The 17,908-nt window shown below is 39.3% G+C and overlaps 1 protein-coding gene across 1 annotated transcript in view; it reads right to left on the bottom strand.

Moving 5' to 3' along the window:
• Nucleotides 1-15,931, bottom strand: part of LOC132280195 (uncharacterized) — a 38,567-nt gene extending 22,636 nt beyond the window's left edge. The window contains exons 1-2 of the mRNA XM_059782357.1: nt 15,324-15,931; nt 6,684-6,852 (exon numbers count right to left, since the gene is read on the bottom strand). Coding sequence (XP_059638340.1) covers nt 6,684-6,852; nt 15,324-15,587 — 433 coding nt within the window. The 5' untranslated portion in view covers nt 15,588-15,931. The remainder of the gene's footprint in view (nt 1-6,683; nt 6,853-15,323) is intronic.
• Between the last annotated feature and the right edge of the window lie 1,977 nt (nt 15,932-17,908).

The following is a 17,908-nucleotide window of genomic DNA, read 5'->3' as shown; positions in this document are numbered from 1 at the left end:
TCTAACACTTATCCCAAAGAAGGGGGCCGAATGACATCAAGGACATTAAACCAATTAGTTCAATTGGTAGTGTTTACAAACTAATAGCTAAAGTCCTACCCTTGAGGTTAAATAAAGCGGTGAATGATGTAATTGGGAGACCCGGAATGATTTTGTTAGAGGGAGGCAAATATTGGATTCTGCTCTAATTGCCAGCATGTGGCTCCATGCTGAGGAGCAACGTGCCCGTGTGATGTGTAAGCATGATGTAGAGAAGTCTAAAGATGTTGGACTCTCCTGCTTTATATGCTAAAGAGGATGGGTTTCAAGGAGAGGTGGAGGAGGTGGATTTATTTTTGCATCTCTATAGTGAGGTTTTCAATTTTGGTGAATGGGGCCCCATTTGGGTTCTTTGGTAGCTCTAGAGGGTTGAGGTAGGGGGTTCCCCTTGTCCCCTTTGTTGTTTATTAATGTGAGGGAGGCATTCAGTAAGCTGACGAGGAGAGCAGTGGATCTGGGCAATATTAGAGGTTTTAGAGTGGGCAGGGATACGTCTTTGCAGTTGGAGATAATCCCATGTTTTGTTTGTTGATGAAATAGTTGTTTTCTGTGAGGCAGATGAGGCTCAATTCAGGTATCTTCAAGTGCTTTGGTGTGCTTTGTGGTTGTGTCTGACCTAAAGGTCAATATAGGGAAAAGTGCGTTGGTGCGAAGGTGGGGGAAATGAGACTTTCTGGCTGATATTCTAGGGCGTGCAGTGGGACATTCTGGTCAACGTATTTGGGTTTACCATTGGTAGATCCACTAACAAGGGTGGCTTCGTGGGATCCACTCGCTAGATCGGTTCAAGAGGAAACTTACAAGGTGGAAAAAGCAATATGTATCAAAGAGGGGCGACTTCTACTCTTGAAGAATACCCTTTTGAGTCTTCGAACCTAGTTTCTCTCCCTCTTTTAAACTCCAGCATCGTTGTTCAGAAGATGGAGAGATTCCAAAGGAACTTCTTGTGGGGCAGTAAGGAGGACAAGTTCAAGTATCAACTTTTTATATAAATGCAAATATTACATTGGGCTTCAAAAACCTGAAGTTTGCAAAGCCCGTCAGCCCCAACTATACAATAGAACAAAGAAAGCAAAAGAAAAGAACAAGGCACAAGACCAATCTGGTTGGATAAAACCATAGCAACAGATGAGAGAGAGCAAATTTCCCTGTTCCCCTGTTGCAATTTCCCAAATATCAGTGGCAGCCGGCAACCCCTCTCGTGTTTCTCAGGTAAGCCCTCTTAATCTCTTGTTCTCTCTCTCTCCTCCTCCTCCTCCGCTTCTTCTTCTTCTTCTTCACCGAAACCCCAGCGACTCTTTTTTTCCTTTTTTTTTTTTTCCTCAGGCATCTTATCTCTTCGTCGGAGCTGCTTTGTCGACCGCGAAAGAGAAGGAATTGTGGCATTATGCTAATCGATCTAGGGCGGCTTCTTATTCTGACAACTCTTAAACCCAAAACAAGACCACAAACATGGAGTAATTTAGAATCACTGGGATCGTATAGAATCGTACGATCCCACGATTCTACCCACACTCCCAGCGATTCTACACAAGCAACGATTTTTAGGCGATTCGGATCAATTTGGGCGTGTTGGATCGTAAAATCGTCCGATTATACGAGTTAGAAACGCGATTTTAACAACCATGGTCTTAGGGCGGACAACCTTAGAGAGGATTCTGACCATTGATAAACCTCAGGAGAAGGCAGAGTCAGCGTAGCTGATCGTCAATTGGTGTTGTATGTGTAAGATGGACGAGAAGTCGGTGAACAATCTACTCTTGCATTGCCCAGTGACTAGGGACAGATAGGGCTTTATTCTTGCCTACTTTGGTGTTTCTTTAGTCATGCCTCATTCTACAAACAGCATGCTTACAGCTTGAAGAGAAAGTACAATAGAAGCAAGTTCGAGATGCTTGGAAAATTGCTCCTCTTTGCTCGTGGTCAGGTATTTGGTAGAGAGAGTAATAGGAGATCTCTTGATGGGAAGGAGACTCCTACTTGGGCACTCAAATTCTCTACTCTTTCTATATTCTTATTTTTGTTAGTTGTTATGGTAAACGGTTGAAATTGTAAATTTGTAGAAGATATGATAATTTTAGGGATAGTTTGAGGATATAGCATATTGTTTTGGCTGTGAGCTTTCTATTTGGGTTATGCTCCCTTTTCAAGCGCTATTTTATGATATGTTACTTAAAAATAATACTCCCTCCGTCCCAATATAAATGTCACTTTTGGGGAGTAGTAATTTTTAAGGGGACATGTGGGACATGCATTGTCCCCCTGGAAAATTACTAACTTGCCCTTTTTTTTAATATTCAAGTTTGAAATTTTAAATTCCAAGGACATATATGGAAATATGTGAAATATGTTGTTTGAAAAAGGAAAGTAGACAATTACTTTGGGACAACCCAAAAAGGAATGGTGGACAATTACTTTGGGACAACCCAAAAAGGAATGGTGGACAATTACTTTGGGACAACCTAAAAAGGAAAGATGGACACTTTTTTTTTGGGACAGAAAGAGTAAATAGATAAAGCATTAGCACTTCAATAATGGATAAAAAATGTAACTTCAACTAATATTTACATTGCCTTCTATTTATCAAAAATATATATATATTTACATTGCCTTCTATTTATCATATATATATATATATATATATATATATATATATACACACACATTGCCTTATGATTCAAAACTGAATGAATTAATACTTGTAAACTGCAACCTCATTTTCATGCTCTCATATCATAACCATGACTTGAGTTCTGTACTCAGTCCAGGTTTGGTAGTAGACAATTAAGAATCCAAGTAAAAATGATTTTTATGAAGAAAAAAAAATCAGTAATATTATGCAACAACTATGGAACATACCAAATCTCTGAATAAATAGTATATATCTAGGAAACATGGGCACGCTTAAAAGGGCAAAGAATCCGTGTCGGAGAGTTTGAATACTACATTTATTGCTCTCATTCCGAAGGAGGGGGGGGGGGAGTTTGGAGGTTTGGGATTTTAGACCTATCAGTTTGGTGGGAAGCATTTACAAATTAATTGCCAAGGTCCTTGCTTTCAGATTGAGGAGGGTTTTGGATGGGTTCATTTCTGATTCTCAAAATGCCTTAGTGGGAGGTGTCAGATTTAAGACTCGTCCCTTATCGCTAGTGAGTGTGTGGACTCCAGAATGTGAGTGGGTTCCTGGTGGTTTCTGTAAGTTGGACATTGAGAAAGCATATGATCACGTGAGTTGGAGCTTTTTTCTCTATTTGTTGGAGAGGATGAGAAATGGAGGAGATGGATAGAGTTATGTATTTCGAGTGCTCGATTCTCAGTTCTCGTGAATGGAGCACCAATGGGTTTGTTTCCCAGTTTGAGGGGCTTGAGGTAGGGGGACCCGCTTTCTCCCTTTTTGTTCCTTATTGTGATGGAGGCTCTAAGTAGATTGTTGAGGAGGAATGTTGACTTGGGATTCCTGAGAGGCTTCGAGGTGGGTAAGGACACAAATAGTCAGCTCGAGATTTCTCACTTTATGTTTGCTGATGACACTTTAGCGTTTTGTGTTGCAGATGTGCCCCACTTCAGATATTTGATATTTATCCTGATTTGGTTCCAAGCTGTCTCGAGTCTGAATGTGAATGGAGGGAAGAGTGTTTTGGTGCTGGTTGGGGAGGTTCCTGAGATTGCTACGTTAGTTGATGTTCTTGGGCGCAGCATTGATTCCTTTCCTATTTCCTATTTGGGTTTACCCTTTGGTTCGCCTTGGAGGAGTGTGGGGAGATGGGATCTTATGGTGTGGTGGAAAGATTCGAGAGGAGGTTGGCGGGTTGGAAAAAGCAGTATCTTTCTAAGGGTGGAAGGGTTACTCTGATGAAGAGCACTCTTTCAAGCCTCCCTACATATTTACTCTCACTTTTCCAGATTCCCTCCTCTGAGAGGATTAAGAGGTTGCAGAGGAATTTCCTATGAGGGGGCTTGGGGGAGGAGTTGAAGTATCATCTGGTTAGCTAGGAGAAGGTTTGTTGCCAGATCCGGGTTGGAGGTTTTGGAATCAGAAGATTGGTGCCATTCAATAGGGCTCTCCTCGGGAAGTGGTAGTGGAGATTTGGGGTAGATAGGCATAAGCTATGGAGGAGGGGTGATTGCGAGTCGATTTGGGGAGGGGAGAGGAGGGTGGACCTCCGTTGAGGTGCGTATTCCAGGGGGAGTTGGGGTTTGCAAATCCATTCGGAAAGGGTGGGATGAATTTTTAAAACACATCAAATTTCGACTCAGGGATGGTAGGAGAATTCGTTTTGGGGAGGATGTTTGGTGCAGTGATCGTTCTCTTGATCTTACTTTTTCTTGGCTCTTCAGGATTGCCATGGATAGACATGCCATGGTGGTTGACTACTATCGCTTTGATAGTGGGAGATCGTTTTAGGATGTTCGTTTCACGAGGCACTTCCAAGACTGGGAGATTGAGGATGTCATTGGTTTTCTGGAGCTATTGTATCATCAAGAGATTGTGGGCGGCGTTTCTGATGATTGGGTGTGGGATCATGTTACTCAAGGCCGCTTTGATGTTCGGTCCTTCTATAGATGTCTCATGGAGGGGGCAGGGGTTCCTTTTCCATGGAAGGCTGTTTGGAGCTCAAAAGCCCCTTTAAAGGTGGCTTTCTTTGCATGGACCTCCGTTCTAGGGAAGTTATTAAACAAAATAATTTGAAGAGAAAACAAGAAGTTGTGGTCAATTTTTGTTGCATGTGTCTTAGAAATGAGGAGACGGTGGACCACCTTCTTTTGCACTGCCATATGGCTAGGGATTGTTGGGACTTGATGCTAGGTTTGTTTGGGGTTCAGTGGATTATGCCCAACACTACCAGAGGGTTAAGTGAGGCTTGGAGAGGTTTTACAGTGGGGCCAAGCCTGGGATGTTTGGAGGGTTTCGCCTTTGTGCGTTTGGTGGTGTCTGTGGATTGAAAGAAATAGGAGATCTTTTAAAGGAAAAGTGACTACTATCTCTGCGCTTAAGTTCTCCATTATTAGTACTCTTTTTTGTTAGGTTGTAGGGAGAAATTATAGATCCTTAAAGAAGATTGTTGATTTTTTAGACTCTTTGAGAGTGTAGAGGCCCTATTTGGCCTTGTGTGGTTCTCTTGGGATGCCCTCCCCCTTTTGAGTGCTTTTTATACCATTTTTACTTATTAAAAAATAATAATAATACTTAAAAGTTGTTTTATAAAAAAGCGTTATATTAAACAATCAAATATATATGCTTATATTTTAGTTCAAAGGTTCAAACTCTTGCTCAATCATCTTTGACAACCAAGCTTCGCTCTCAGTGGATGCTCTCTCTCTCTCTCTCCTCTTTTCTCTCTTCTTCTTTCTCCTCCTCTATTCTTTCTTTCTTCTTCTTCTTCTTTTTTTTTTTTTTTGATAATTAAGCAAATTCAATAAAAGGCATTCAAAAGGGGAACGTGTCCCATAAACAACAAAAGGATCCTATGGACCCAAGGAAGAAATAAAGTCAGTTATCTCCTCTGGGGAGGAACAATGCCTGCCCAAACCCCAAACGCATAAAGATGTAATAAAAGTTGACTTAAGAACAACAATCGAGGATTCCTCTCCTTCAAAGGATCTATTTTTCTGCTCCCTCCACAGACACCACCATAAGCATAACGGTGCCGTCTCCAAAACCCACGAGCATGACCTCCCACAAAGCATCCTCTCCAAGCCTCCTTCAGTCCTCTCGCAGATCTAGGCATCACCCACGAAACCCGAAACATGCCTAACAAAAGATACCAACAGTCAAAAGCCACTAAATAGTGCAAAAGAAGATGATCCACCGATTCTCCACCTATTCTTTCTTTCTACTTATTCAACACAAACCCTAGATACTTCACTCTTTCCTTTCACAACAAAATTATTTTTGCATCTCTTTTTCCTTTTTCCCCTTCTTTCCATGAACTTTTTCTCTTCTATGAATTCTCACTAAGCCCTAATTCTGTTTTTAACAAAACCCCTATCCTCTTTATTTCTTTGTTTTTCTCTTTCTTCTTTCTATCATTCATTCTTTTCCCAGCAAAACACAATTTTTTTTTTTTCATTATTAGACTGATAAAAAAATTATACTACTCTTAATTTCTTGAAGTACATATTGTATTTATTATTTGTAGTGTCCGTGTCCTAATTTTTTAGGATTTGCCGTGACCGTGTCTTTTCGAATCCGTGTCCCGTAACCGTTTCCGTGCCTCTTAGGTATTTATGATACCTAGAGATAAGATTTACATATTTCCTCCCTCCATATTTTTCTTTTTCTTTTTCTTTTTCTTTATTTTTATCTCTTTTAATATGAGATGCCAATCTATAGGATGCTCCCACCCAAATTCAAAATTGGATTTTTCTCAAATGACAAATAATAAAAAATAAAAAATTGTGCAACATATTATGAGGGTAATGCAAATGAACAGAGTAGTACAGGTTAAAACAATGAAAACATACAACTGCATCAGGTTCTAAGCTCATAAGTACAGGTTAAAACAATGAAAATATACAGCTGCATCAGGCTCTAAACTCGTAAGGTATAAATAGAGCTTTTAAATCATGTAACTTATACTAAAATTATCATTCGAATGAAAAGTAATGAAAAATGAGGGCACATGCACCATAAACACACTTACCTGGGCCTTCACCGTGGATTGCATTACCAGATACATTAGTAGAAAAGGCATTACCAGCTGCATTAGTAGAAAAGGCATTACTCTCAACATTGGTTGCATCACTAACTGCATCAGTACGACTCGTAAACCATCGCCGGCTGTCGCAAGTGTTCCTCATCATCATTTGCGGCTAAAAATACAAAAATTCAGTCAGCCAAATTTGATGACAGATGAAGATGTAATTTTCATTTAAATTTGAACTCCTACAGAAGATCCAAATTCAAGTTCAAACCAAATTTAAAGGTAAACCAAAAGTCTTCAACAACAATAGGAATATATATATATATATATATATATATATATATATATATATATATATGCTACATGAAGAACATAGCAAAGGGCAATCTTATTCAATCCAAATAATCAGTTTGATCAAGTTGGGATCATCATCTTTTTTTTATAAGTTTGGAATCATGATCATTCAAGGGCGGATTCAGGATTTCTCGTTGGGGTAGGCTAATATTAAACATAAATTTAATAACAAAATTTCTTATGCTAAAAAAAAAAAAAAAAAATTATAACATAATATAGATAAATATTTGAATTCAATGATATATTAAAGTTTTATTCATTTGGTTTCACCACATTACATTTTGCATGCTGGTTGGGGCCTTTATTTTAGTATGGTGGCCGAGTTGACTTGGGCTTCATTGAGTGGGCTAATTTTGGGGTGGGCTAATACTATTAATTTTTTTCTTTTTTTTGGGCTGGGCTCACATTAGTATAGTAAAAAAAAAAAAAAAAAAAAATTTTTTTCGGGTGGGCGGGCTAATACTACTAATTTTTTTCTTTTTTTTGGGCTGGGCTAACATTAGTATAGTAAAAAAAAAAAAAAATTTTTTTTTTTCGGGTGGGCTACAGCCCACCTTTGCCTACCCGTGTACGCCTTTGTGATCATTATCCTTCTCTTTATCCCATATAAATGGAATCGAGCATATCTATTCTCTTATTTCATTCTTTACTATTGAAATTCTTTTCTCCCATTATATTTAATTTTTGAATGGTGTCTAATTATCTCACATCGAGCATAAGCTCAAACAGTTTATAAAACTTATATATTGTTAATTTCATTCAAGCTGCCTCAACAATACAAAGGTGAGCCTTATTTATAGCCTAATCTGGACTTGCTCACTAAGGAAAGGAATGCAACTTGCATTCACTTTCATAATGACGTGGACCCCACTTTCTCACATGTCACCTTACTCACTAAGCAAAACAATGCAAGTTGCACTTACTATAATGATGCCCTCACGTGTCACTTCCTTGCTCACTAAGTAAAGAATGCAACTTGCAACCTCCTTCCTCACTAAGTAAATGCGACTAGCACTCACTTTCATAATGACACTCTCACGTGTCACCTTGCTCACTAAGTAAAAGAATACAGCTTGCACATTTTTATTTACCCATATAGTGATTATTATATATATTATATATCAAATCATGGATGCCCTGCATCAGACTCCTCCGCTTTAGAAAAACTCGTCCTCGAGTTAAGCTGAAAATAAAGCTGTTCACTAGGCAGGTGACACTAGACTAAATCAGCAGAAGGTAGGAGAAAGGACCATGCCCTCAGGAAGGTCGAATGCATAGGCATGTCCCTCTTTCGTCTTGAAAGCACACTTGTCTCCATAATCATCACGGATTTGATGATAGAAATCAAGTTAATATTCGAAAAGAATTTTGAGGCAACCACCATATCAATCTTATCATCAAAACATGGTATAGGAACCAACTCTTCAACTTGCCTCTGCAACACTTCATTCTCGACTGGGTTCATGCAGTATTGTTGCACGTTTGGTAAACTCATGCCAAGAACCAAATCTTTGTGATGTTGAATTTCTCGCATGGGTGATAAACCAACTGGTAACTCGTCTGAGATCAACTACTGTTATTCAGCTCATAAAGGTTGCACTGGATCCAAAACGAGGTGACTCTTTGCTCTTAACAATGATTGTCATATCATCGGATTCCTTTACTCCCTCTTCAAACTATGCCTCATCTCCAGCAAGAAAACAATGCCCCTCCACTTTAGAAGCTTTGGGCAGTTCTTCTTCGGTTGGATTCTGAATTTTATCATGTTCTACCACTCGCAATCTTCCAATATATCTCTCTATATGTTGGTTTACCGACTTTAAGAGATTATTGCATTCATTCAAGCAGTAGTACTCATCAATATAGTGGTTAATAGGTGTAAGTACCTTTGCATGCAATTTTGATATTGGTGGTGCGAGATCTCTTCATACTCTTGTGGGAGAAATCTGGCCATCAATAATTTCTTCATCTTGTGCCACATTTGGGCAGGTTGCTTTCTGAGCCATCTCCGGTGTCTTTGACTTTGTTCCCAGCGGGCCACCAGGATGTAGCACCTCCTTGAAGCTTGTATTGTACAAGCTTAACCTACTTGTCTTCGGGTATCTCCATATACTCGAAAAAACGCTCAACATCGTTCAGCCAGTCTGAAAAATCCTCAATATGAAGATATCTACTGAAACTGGGAAGATCAATCTTCATGTAACAATCATGAGTGTTCAGATATGTTTGGTTTTTGTCTGGCCTAGCTCGGTCACACCAATCCATCCCGAATCTTCCTAACTCCTCATTATCGGAATAATTCGCATAGGCTGGAGGCCTCCGTGGATTTACACCCATGTTCAGTTGACCGCGAGAAAAATCTCTAGCACGAACCCGAATAGGATCACGAACCTGGTTGCCAAAAACCCCAAGACTAGCTATTTGTCTAAACTGTTTTTCTTTAAGTATGAATGACTGCCTTTGCGATCTTCGTCGGCAAAGCGGTTGCTGCCGAAACAATCATTCAACATCAAACCAGGGTAAATCAAGGCTCTGATACCACCTCACGTAACGGAAGCAGGAAAAGAGATATATATCTCACACCGAGCTCATGCTCAAACAGATTATAAAACTGATATATTGTTAATTTCATTCAAGCGGCCTCAACAATACAAAGGTGAGCCTTATTTATGGCCTAATCTGAACTTCTTCACTGAGGAAAGGAACGTAACTTTCATTCACTTTCATAATGACGCAGACCCCACTTTCTCACGTCACCTTACTCTCTAAGTAAAACAATGCAAGTTGCACTAACTATAATGATGCCCTCACATGTCACCTCCTTGCTCACTAAGTAAAGAATGCAACTTGCAACCTCCTTACTCACTAAGTAAATGCAACTTGCACTCACTTTCATAATGACACTCTCACATGTCACCATGCTCACTAAGTAAAAGAATACAACTTGCACCTTTTCATTTACCCATATATAGATTATTATATATTATATATTAAATCATTGATGTCATGCATCTTTATTCTATCCCATATTGGTTATCCTATTTTTCTTAAAACTAATCTTATATTTCTTAACAAGTGTATCCACGGGTCTAAATTATACATGTCTAGACCACTTAAGTTGGCCTTCCTTATAATTTGTTAGCAACAAGTGTAACTCTTGATTATGTCACACGTTAATCATTTACCATATTACTTCTAATTACTCGTATCATCTCTTTAAGCATTCTTATTTCTGCCGCACAAATGTGTTTCATACTTCTCATCTAGCTAAGCATTCTTATTTCACCTACACAAATGCATTTCATACTTCTCATCTAGCTAAGCATTCTTATTTCACCTACACAAATGCATTTCATACATCTCTTTTATAACCTGGCAAGCCTGCTCCCTTAGTTGGCAACTTCATCTTAATATAATTAGACCCCAAATTATTTGATTATACATCTGCTCGCATCACTTGTTGTAATTAGGGGTGCACAAAAAATCAGTGGAACCGGTGAATCGATCCGAACCGAACCAGACCGTATGGTTCAATCTAGTTTTGTTATGATTTGGACTGGTCCAATTCCAAAAACAGAGAACCGCTAACTCACAATTCAGTTCTGGTTTGGGGTCCAATGTCCATTAGGATTGAACTGTTAATGATATATATATATATATATATATATCATGTTGTGGCTTTTTGCTTAATCATATAATTTCTTCACATATATTAAGTTTGTTCATAGTTTTTTAATACATGCACCCAGCAGAGATTTTGCCACTATTTTACGTCATTTGAGTCTCAATCTCACGCTTACTGAAAAAGAAGTGAAAGTAGGAGATGAATTGACCAAATCTCTGGGAGGTATGGAATCACATGTTAGAATGATGGCACAGGTTCCTACTACTAAAGTCCAGAACTGTGGATATAACCGGACCAAACTGATCTCTTATGGTTCTGTTTGATTTTACAGTTGCTATGCCCGCTTCTGGTTCTGGTTCTAATTTTCTAGGAACTGTTGGGATAAGTTTGGTTCTCATTTAACCCAGGGATGGTACCGAACCGTGTGCACCGCTAGTTGTACTATACACTCGACCTTTTTTTGGAGAAGTGAACCAAGAAAAGGCCCCAACATAGAGGTGAAAGTCAGTAAATGGAATTGAAAAATTAGCCTAATGCTGCATAAAGTTTACTTGGGTTTCTATGTAGTGAGTGAAAATAATCTTATCTACCAGTTTATCAACCACTATTTTTAAAATCAATGGAAGTGTTCTACCAAAGAAAAACAGCCAAGGGAGCACTGTCAGTGTCACTAAGTGGGCTCTCGATTTTTCGTACTTCCTAATTGCTATCCACCATCTCATGAGTTTGTTTTTGAAAATACAAGAGAGAGAGAGAGAAGAAGGGGGGGGGGGGGGGGGGGGGGAATTTGTGAAGGAGGGTTTCTGATGTTATTTGTTAACCTTGCATGAAGATCCTGTATGGAAGTGCCCCTAGCTATTTCTACCAAAAGCTCACTCCGGATGCTTCATATTCCACCTATAACAACAGTATTCATTATAAGTGATGGAGAATACCAGAAATACACAAGAAAGTGGTCTACATGGCACATAATCTTGTTCAATGGAACTGACAAATTAATTGAATAATTACTATGGGGGTCATAATAAAAGGTTCCTGACAAACAATCTAGCCTGATGCTACAATTCCCCTTCCAGAAATGTTGAGCTTAATTGAAATACTGCAAAAATAAACCACCTATTCTGCTATAATCTCCAATATTTAAAAAGAACATGAAGCAAAAACAGAAGTAAGGTAATTGACATGTAAAAATAGGCAGAGACTACAAATCATAGTTTTCTATTACGCCCATGAATCCCACCGCTGGCAAAATTCCATCTTTTGCGAATCAACGTCTCCCAGAAACTAATGGCTCCCTCATATGGATTAGTCCTTAGAAGTATTCAGAAGGAGAGGACTCCTCTAGTTAATTTACTCTATATGAAAATAGGACCTCACTGCAAAAAGAGCCCTCTCTGTCATTGTAACCTTCAATGCCTCTTTCCTTCAGAAAAATGTAAACACAGCATATCATCACCTCCTTACAGGGGCACGCTATAAACCAAGTCTAGTTCAAATGAACAACTTTTCAAATGAGCTTGAGTTTGCAACAATCTCGGAAGGCGATAGAGACGGGCTTGAAATGCCGTTTGGGAAAGATGAGGAGTTGGCGGCTCTAAGAAGCTGTGATGGGGATAAAGCTACAGGGCTGGAGGGGTTTACTTTAGCTTTCTTTCATCAGAATTAGGAGGTGGTGAAGGCTGAGGTGATGGGGGCATTGGATTCTTTTTTTCTGCATGGTTCTTTTGAGAAGAGCCTCAACACTTCCTTCATCACTCTTATTCCCAAAGAGGGTGGAGCATGTGAGGCGAAGGACTTAGTGTTGTTGGGGTGGTGTATAAAATTATTGCAAAAGTCTTCAGTTGTGGAGAGTTCTCGAAGGGGTGATTTCAAACTCCCAGAATGCTTTTGTTGGAGGGCGTCAAATTCTGGATTCAATTTTGATTGCTAGTGAATGCATTGAGGCTAGGGAAAGAAGTGGTATTCCGGGGGTTGTTTGCAAGCTGAATATCGAAAAGGCTTATGATCATATTTGCTGGAATTTTTTGATGTACCTGAGGGAGAGAATGGGCTTTGGGCAAAAGTGGAGGTCGTGGATTTTTTTCTGTATTTCGACTGCTCGATTCTCTGTTTTAGTGAATGGATCCCAGCTGGTTTTTTTGCTAGTTCTCTTGGATTGAGGCAGGGGGACCCTCTTTCCCCATTCTTATTTATTATCGTCATGGAGGCCTTTAGCCGTCTGATGGGGAGGGCGGGTGATCTTGGGTTCATTCATGGATTCTCGGTGGGTAGAGCTCCAAATCAGTTGGTCATCTCCCACCTGCTTTTTGTGAATGACACCATTGTCTTTTGTGATGCTATCCACCTTCAGTTGAGGTATTTACGGTGCGTACTGGCCTGCTTCCAAGTTGTTTCAGGGTTGAAGATTAACACTGTGAAAAGCGAGATTGTACCAGTTGAGGAGGTGGATGATATTCATGCCTTGGCATACTCTGGGGTGTGGTGTTGGCTCTTTTCCGATCTCCTACGTGGGACTCCCTTTGGGAGCCTCATCAAGAAGAGTTTCTGTGTGGGATCCGATTGTTGAGCGGTTTGGGAAGAGGCTTGCAAGTTGGAAAAAGCAATACTTGTCCAAAGGGGGGAGGGTTACACTTATGAAAGGCACACTTCAAATCTTCCGACCTACTATATGTCGCTATTTCCGATGCCTAAGACAGTTGTTCGAAGACTTGATAATATTCAAAGGAAGTTTCTGTGGGGGGTGTAGGAGGTGAGTTCAAGTACCACTTGGTTAACTGGGAGAGGGTGTGCTCTCCAATTAATAAAGGGGGTTTGGGGATTCGAAGGCTAGATGTGTTTAATAAGGCATTGTTGGGCAAGTGGTTGTGGAGGTTCGGGAGAGAAAGGTTCAAGCTTTGGAGGCGTGTTATAGCTTGTCATTACGGGGAGGGCGATAAAGGGTGGATTTCTAGGAAGGCTAGGAGCCTAGAACCCCAGCAGGTATGGGCTCTTGGAAACTTATCCGTAGAGGTTGGGATGAATTCTCCAAACGTATTCGGTTCAAAGTTAGAAGCGGGAGTAATTTCAAGTTTTGGGAAAACAAATGGTGTGGGGATTCGGATTTAGCCAGTAGATTCTCTCGCATTTCCCGGATTGCTATGGCTAGAGATGCAGTGGTCGCTAACTATTATCGACTCGATAATGGGAAGGTGACTTGGGATGTGTAGTTCCACAGACAGTTTCATGATTGGGAACTTTTGGAGGTTACAGACTTCCTAGCATTCATCTATAAACAGGTGGTGGTCAGGGTGGGCATGGACGAGATGTTGTGGGTGGGTACCCCGAGAGGAGTGTTCGAGGTCAATTTTTTCTACAAATGCATGTTGGAGCGCCCTGGCCTTATGTTTCCTTGGAAAGCCATTTGGAGGACAAAAGCTCCTCTGAAGGTGGCATTCTTCTTGTGGACTGTCGCTTTGGGAAGTATCCTTACTATTGATAACCTTAGAAAAAGAAGTCATATTGTGGTTGACATGTGTTACATGTGCAAGAAGATGGGGGAATCTGTCAACCATCTCCTTATTCATTGCTCAGTAGCTAGGGATGTTTGGGCTACGTTTTGGGTTGCGTTTGGTCTTCCATGGGTGTTCCCAGAATCCACGGTCGACTTGTTAAAGACTTAGAAAGGATGGACAATGGAAAGTCGAGTCAGAGATGCTTGGAGGGCCACTCCCCTTTGTATTTGGTAGGGTCTGTGGCGCGAAAGAAATAGGAGATTCTTTAAAGGAGAGGAGTCTTCCATTTGGGCTATTAAATACAATATTCTTACTTCTTTATTTTTTTGCGTATATGGGCGGGATTGTAATTCAATGGATAGTCTTTTGAATTTTGTGGATAGCTTAAAGCTATAGAGCCGATTGTGGGTCCGCCGTTGTCTTCTTTGGGATCGCTCCCCTTTTGAGGGCCTTTCATAAAACCTTACTTTTATCCAAAAAAAAGTTCCTTTTGGGATTTGAATTTGAAAAAGGAGTTGGAATTGGGATTAGATAGGAATTAAAATGAAATTCCATTTGTATGTTTGGAACAATTGGATTCGAAAGAAAGAAATTCAGTTTTTAGTTTGGATGTAAGATGGGATTCGAAGTGAAAATATTATTATATATAGATATCAAATTGTAAAATGAGTATATAAAAAAAATGAACTTAACTTCTCAAAATGTTCTAAACTAGAAATTTGTCTGATTGCTCGTAAATATCTTTAAAATATGTTTTTTAATAATTCTAGAACCAATTTTATAATATAAATAAGAGTAGGCGCAAATTCATTGAGGGTGATATAATAGTTTAGTGTTTAAACTTGAGTGCAGTTGGAAGATGTGATGGAATGGAATATAGAGATAAAAGAAAAACTACAGGGTAGGAAGACATTAGACATACGGAAAGTACTCGAGAGTCTATATAAACTAGTGGTTTGCATGAATTTGGTGCTTTGGAATTAATTAACGAAAAATTAGTTCAAAATATTAAATTTTTCTTCTCCAATCTACCCGGTATTTGAAATCCCATCAATTGTAGTCCCAAATTGATAAAGCAAATTCTTTTATAAAAATAAAAAATAAAAAATAAAAAAACCTATTAGTTACAAGCACAACTTAAATATCCGATTCTACTAAAGTAATACTTACTTTCAAGCTAAACGCAATGTCCTTGAGCTCCGTTACGATATTTCCCATCTTGTAGAGGCTCTGAGGAAGATCGATGTTGCCGTAGTAACTCACTCGATACTCCTCCACGGACAGAGGATCATCATCCACCTCTTCCAAGGCATTCAGAGAGTTGTCTGCAACCAACAGTTTCAGCCCTTGCTTCCGGGTCACCGGCATGTCCATCCTAGCATATTTCTCGTCGTCGTTCAACACCTTGCGGGGGAATGTTGACCCGTCTTTCATAAATCGATTGAATGCTCTGTTTTTATTACCTTCGGCATGAGGAAGTTGTTTTGAACGTAAGTCCGAATCCGAATTGTTAGTTGGAATATCTGATTGGGAATTGGAGTTGATGGGAGCGAATGTGCGGAGGGAACAAACACCATTCGAGAGAGGAGCTTCGAGTAGATTGTGTTGAGAGCTCTTAATGCCATTGTTGCATCTAGGGTTTTTCGGTGTGAGAGGGAGTAGCTTAATGCCATTGTTGCATCTAGGGTTTTTGGGTGTGACAGAAAATGGGTATAGAGAGCTTTTGTTTTGGGTGTGAGAGAGATGGGGAGGGTGTAGGTTTTCCTTTTCTTTTTTGGTTGGGTGGGAGGCATACAAAACTCCAACGTGCCTTGTGTGTTACAAACGCCGGCCTTCCCTTCTCTGTTTTTTTTTTCCCCTAAAATTGTTAGAAATTTACAAAAGAAAATAAATGAGAGAATATCTATAATTTATATTCATGTTTAGATAAGTAAGAGCGAAAAGAAAAGAATTGACAATATTATTGTTTGGCTAACTTAAATGAGAGAAAAGAAGAAAACGGATAATAATGAAATTATCATCTTACCGGGGTTAGTAGGGCAAATCATTTTAGCCTCCCCAATCGCCTCCATCTCTCTCAATTCTCGTTCTCACAAATCTGAACTCCCCCCCTCCCCCCCTCTCTCTCTCTCTGTGCAACTGATCAAAACCCATATATTTCAGTTTATCTATCTGTCTGCAAGTATATCAAAACCCATACCGGCATCCATCTCTCTCAATTCTCATTCTCACAAATTTGAACTTGCCCTCTCTCTCTCTCTCCCCAACTGTAAATTACAAAATCTACAAGAATCAGAAGATTAAAACCTATATATTTCAGTTTATCTATCTGTCTTCAAGTATATCAAAACCCATATCGGCATATCATTTCAGATTGTTCCAAAAATCAAAACCCATATCTTTTTGTTTCCCTCGCCCGCTGTTCCAGTTCAGGTTCGCCGTTCGCAAGCTTCCGCCGCTGTCTCACAACTCTCAAGCTTGCCCCCCTCTCTCTCTCCAACTGCTAACTTGTATGTATTGGTTTTGTTTTAAATTTTTTTCAACTAATCAAGGTCTGTAATTCTTGTTTTGCAAACTAATCAACTGTTCTTTTAACCAAAAAAAAAAAACTAATCAACTTGTAATTCTTGTTTTTCAACTAATCAAGGTCTGTAATCAAGGTCTCTCTCTGCAACTACCAATTTGTAGAACAGCTTGTGGTCATCAGCATCCATGGAGGGATACTTTTGTCATTAGCTCCCTTTCTCTCCAAATCCTTCCATATCTTGTCAATTTTGGAGGGATTCCAAATGAGTAATTTGGAAGGATAAATATTCCTCCAAATCCTTCTCAATCCTTTCTTTCCTTTTCAAATCATCCAATTCAAACACAATACTCCTTATCCTTTCCTTTCTTTTCTTTCCAAATCCCCCCAAATCTTCCCATCCAAACGAAGCCAAATTAGGGTAGGAAGTCGAGCGAGTTGTAAGTATAACTTCGCCTAACCTGTGCCGCCCCTTCCCCATTTTTTTTCTCGAAAATTGTTAGACCCGATAGATTTAAATTAGGCTGCAACTCAAACAGATTGGAGGCATACCTTTCGTCCAACTCAATATATAAAATGTTTAATCGAGTCCAATCCTGACCCTACATTCAACCCGATCTTAACCTTAACTCTATATTCAACCCTAACTATTAAACCCGAGTCCATCTCAATTTTTTTTTTTTTTTAACTCGGGTTTACAATTCGGGCTTAGATTTCGGGTTAGAAAGTCGGACTAATTCGGGTTACTTATATGACCAATCTCCACGGTGCAAATTTAATGTGAGCTTGGATTACTTTATGATTAAATTACTCTTAAAAAAAGTTTTAAAAACTTATTGCAAATTTATAAATAAATTACCAACAAACTCTTAGAAAATTAATTCTACTAAATGTTAACATAAAATAAATTAAGATTTAACGAAGGAAGTTAAAAAGAAAAAAGGTGATTGTAATTTGAACATTATATATAATGCATTTCAAATAAAAATATGTATAGAAAAAAAATAGAATTCGGTTTCAGGTTCGACCCAAGTTTATAGCACATCAATCCAAGCTCAACCCTAATTAAGTTCGGGTTGAAATTTTTCAACCCAAACCCAAACTTAATCATAAAAATGATTGTCTAAGCCTGTGAAAAATCTAGCTGGGCTTGGGTGGGTTCAGGTTACCCAACCCAAGTTGCACCCGTAATTTAAATATATAATCCATAATCTCTTATGCCGCGATTTTA

The sequence above is a fragment of the Cornus florida genome, unplaced genomic scaffold, assembly GCF_030987335.1.
Source record: "Cornus florida cultivar Cherokee Brave unplaced genomic scaffold, ASM3098733v1 CherokeeBrave_3.0.0_Hap2_Chr10, whole genome shotgun sequence".
NCBI lineage: Eukaryota > Viridiplantae > Streptophyta > Magnoliopsida > Cornales > Cornaceae > Cornus > Cornus florida.
Note: the sequence above shows the minus strand (reverse complement) of the source record. Positions and strands in the feature narration are given on the sequence as shown.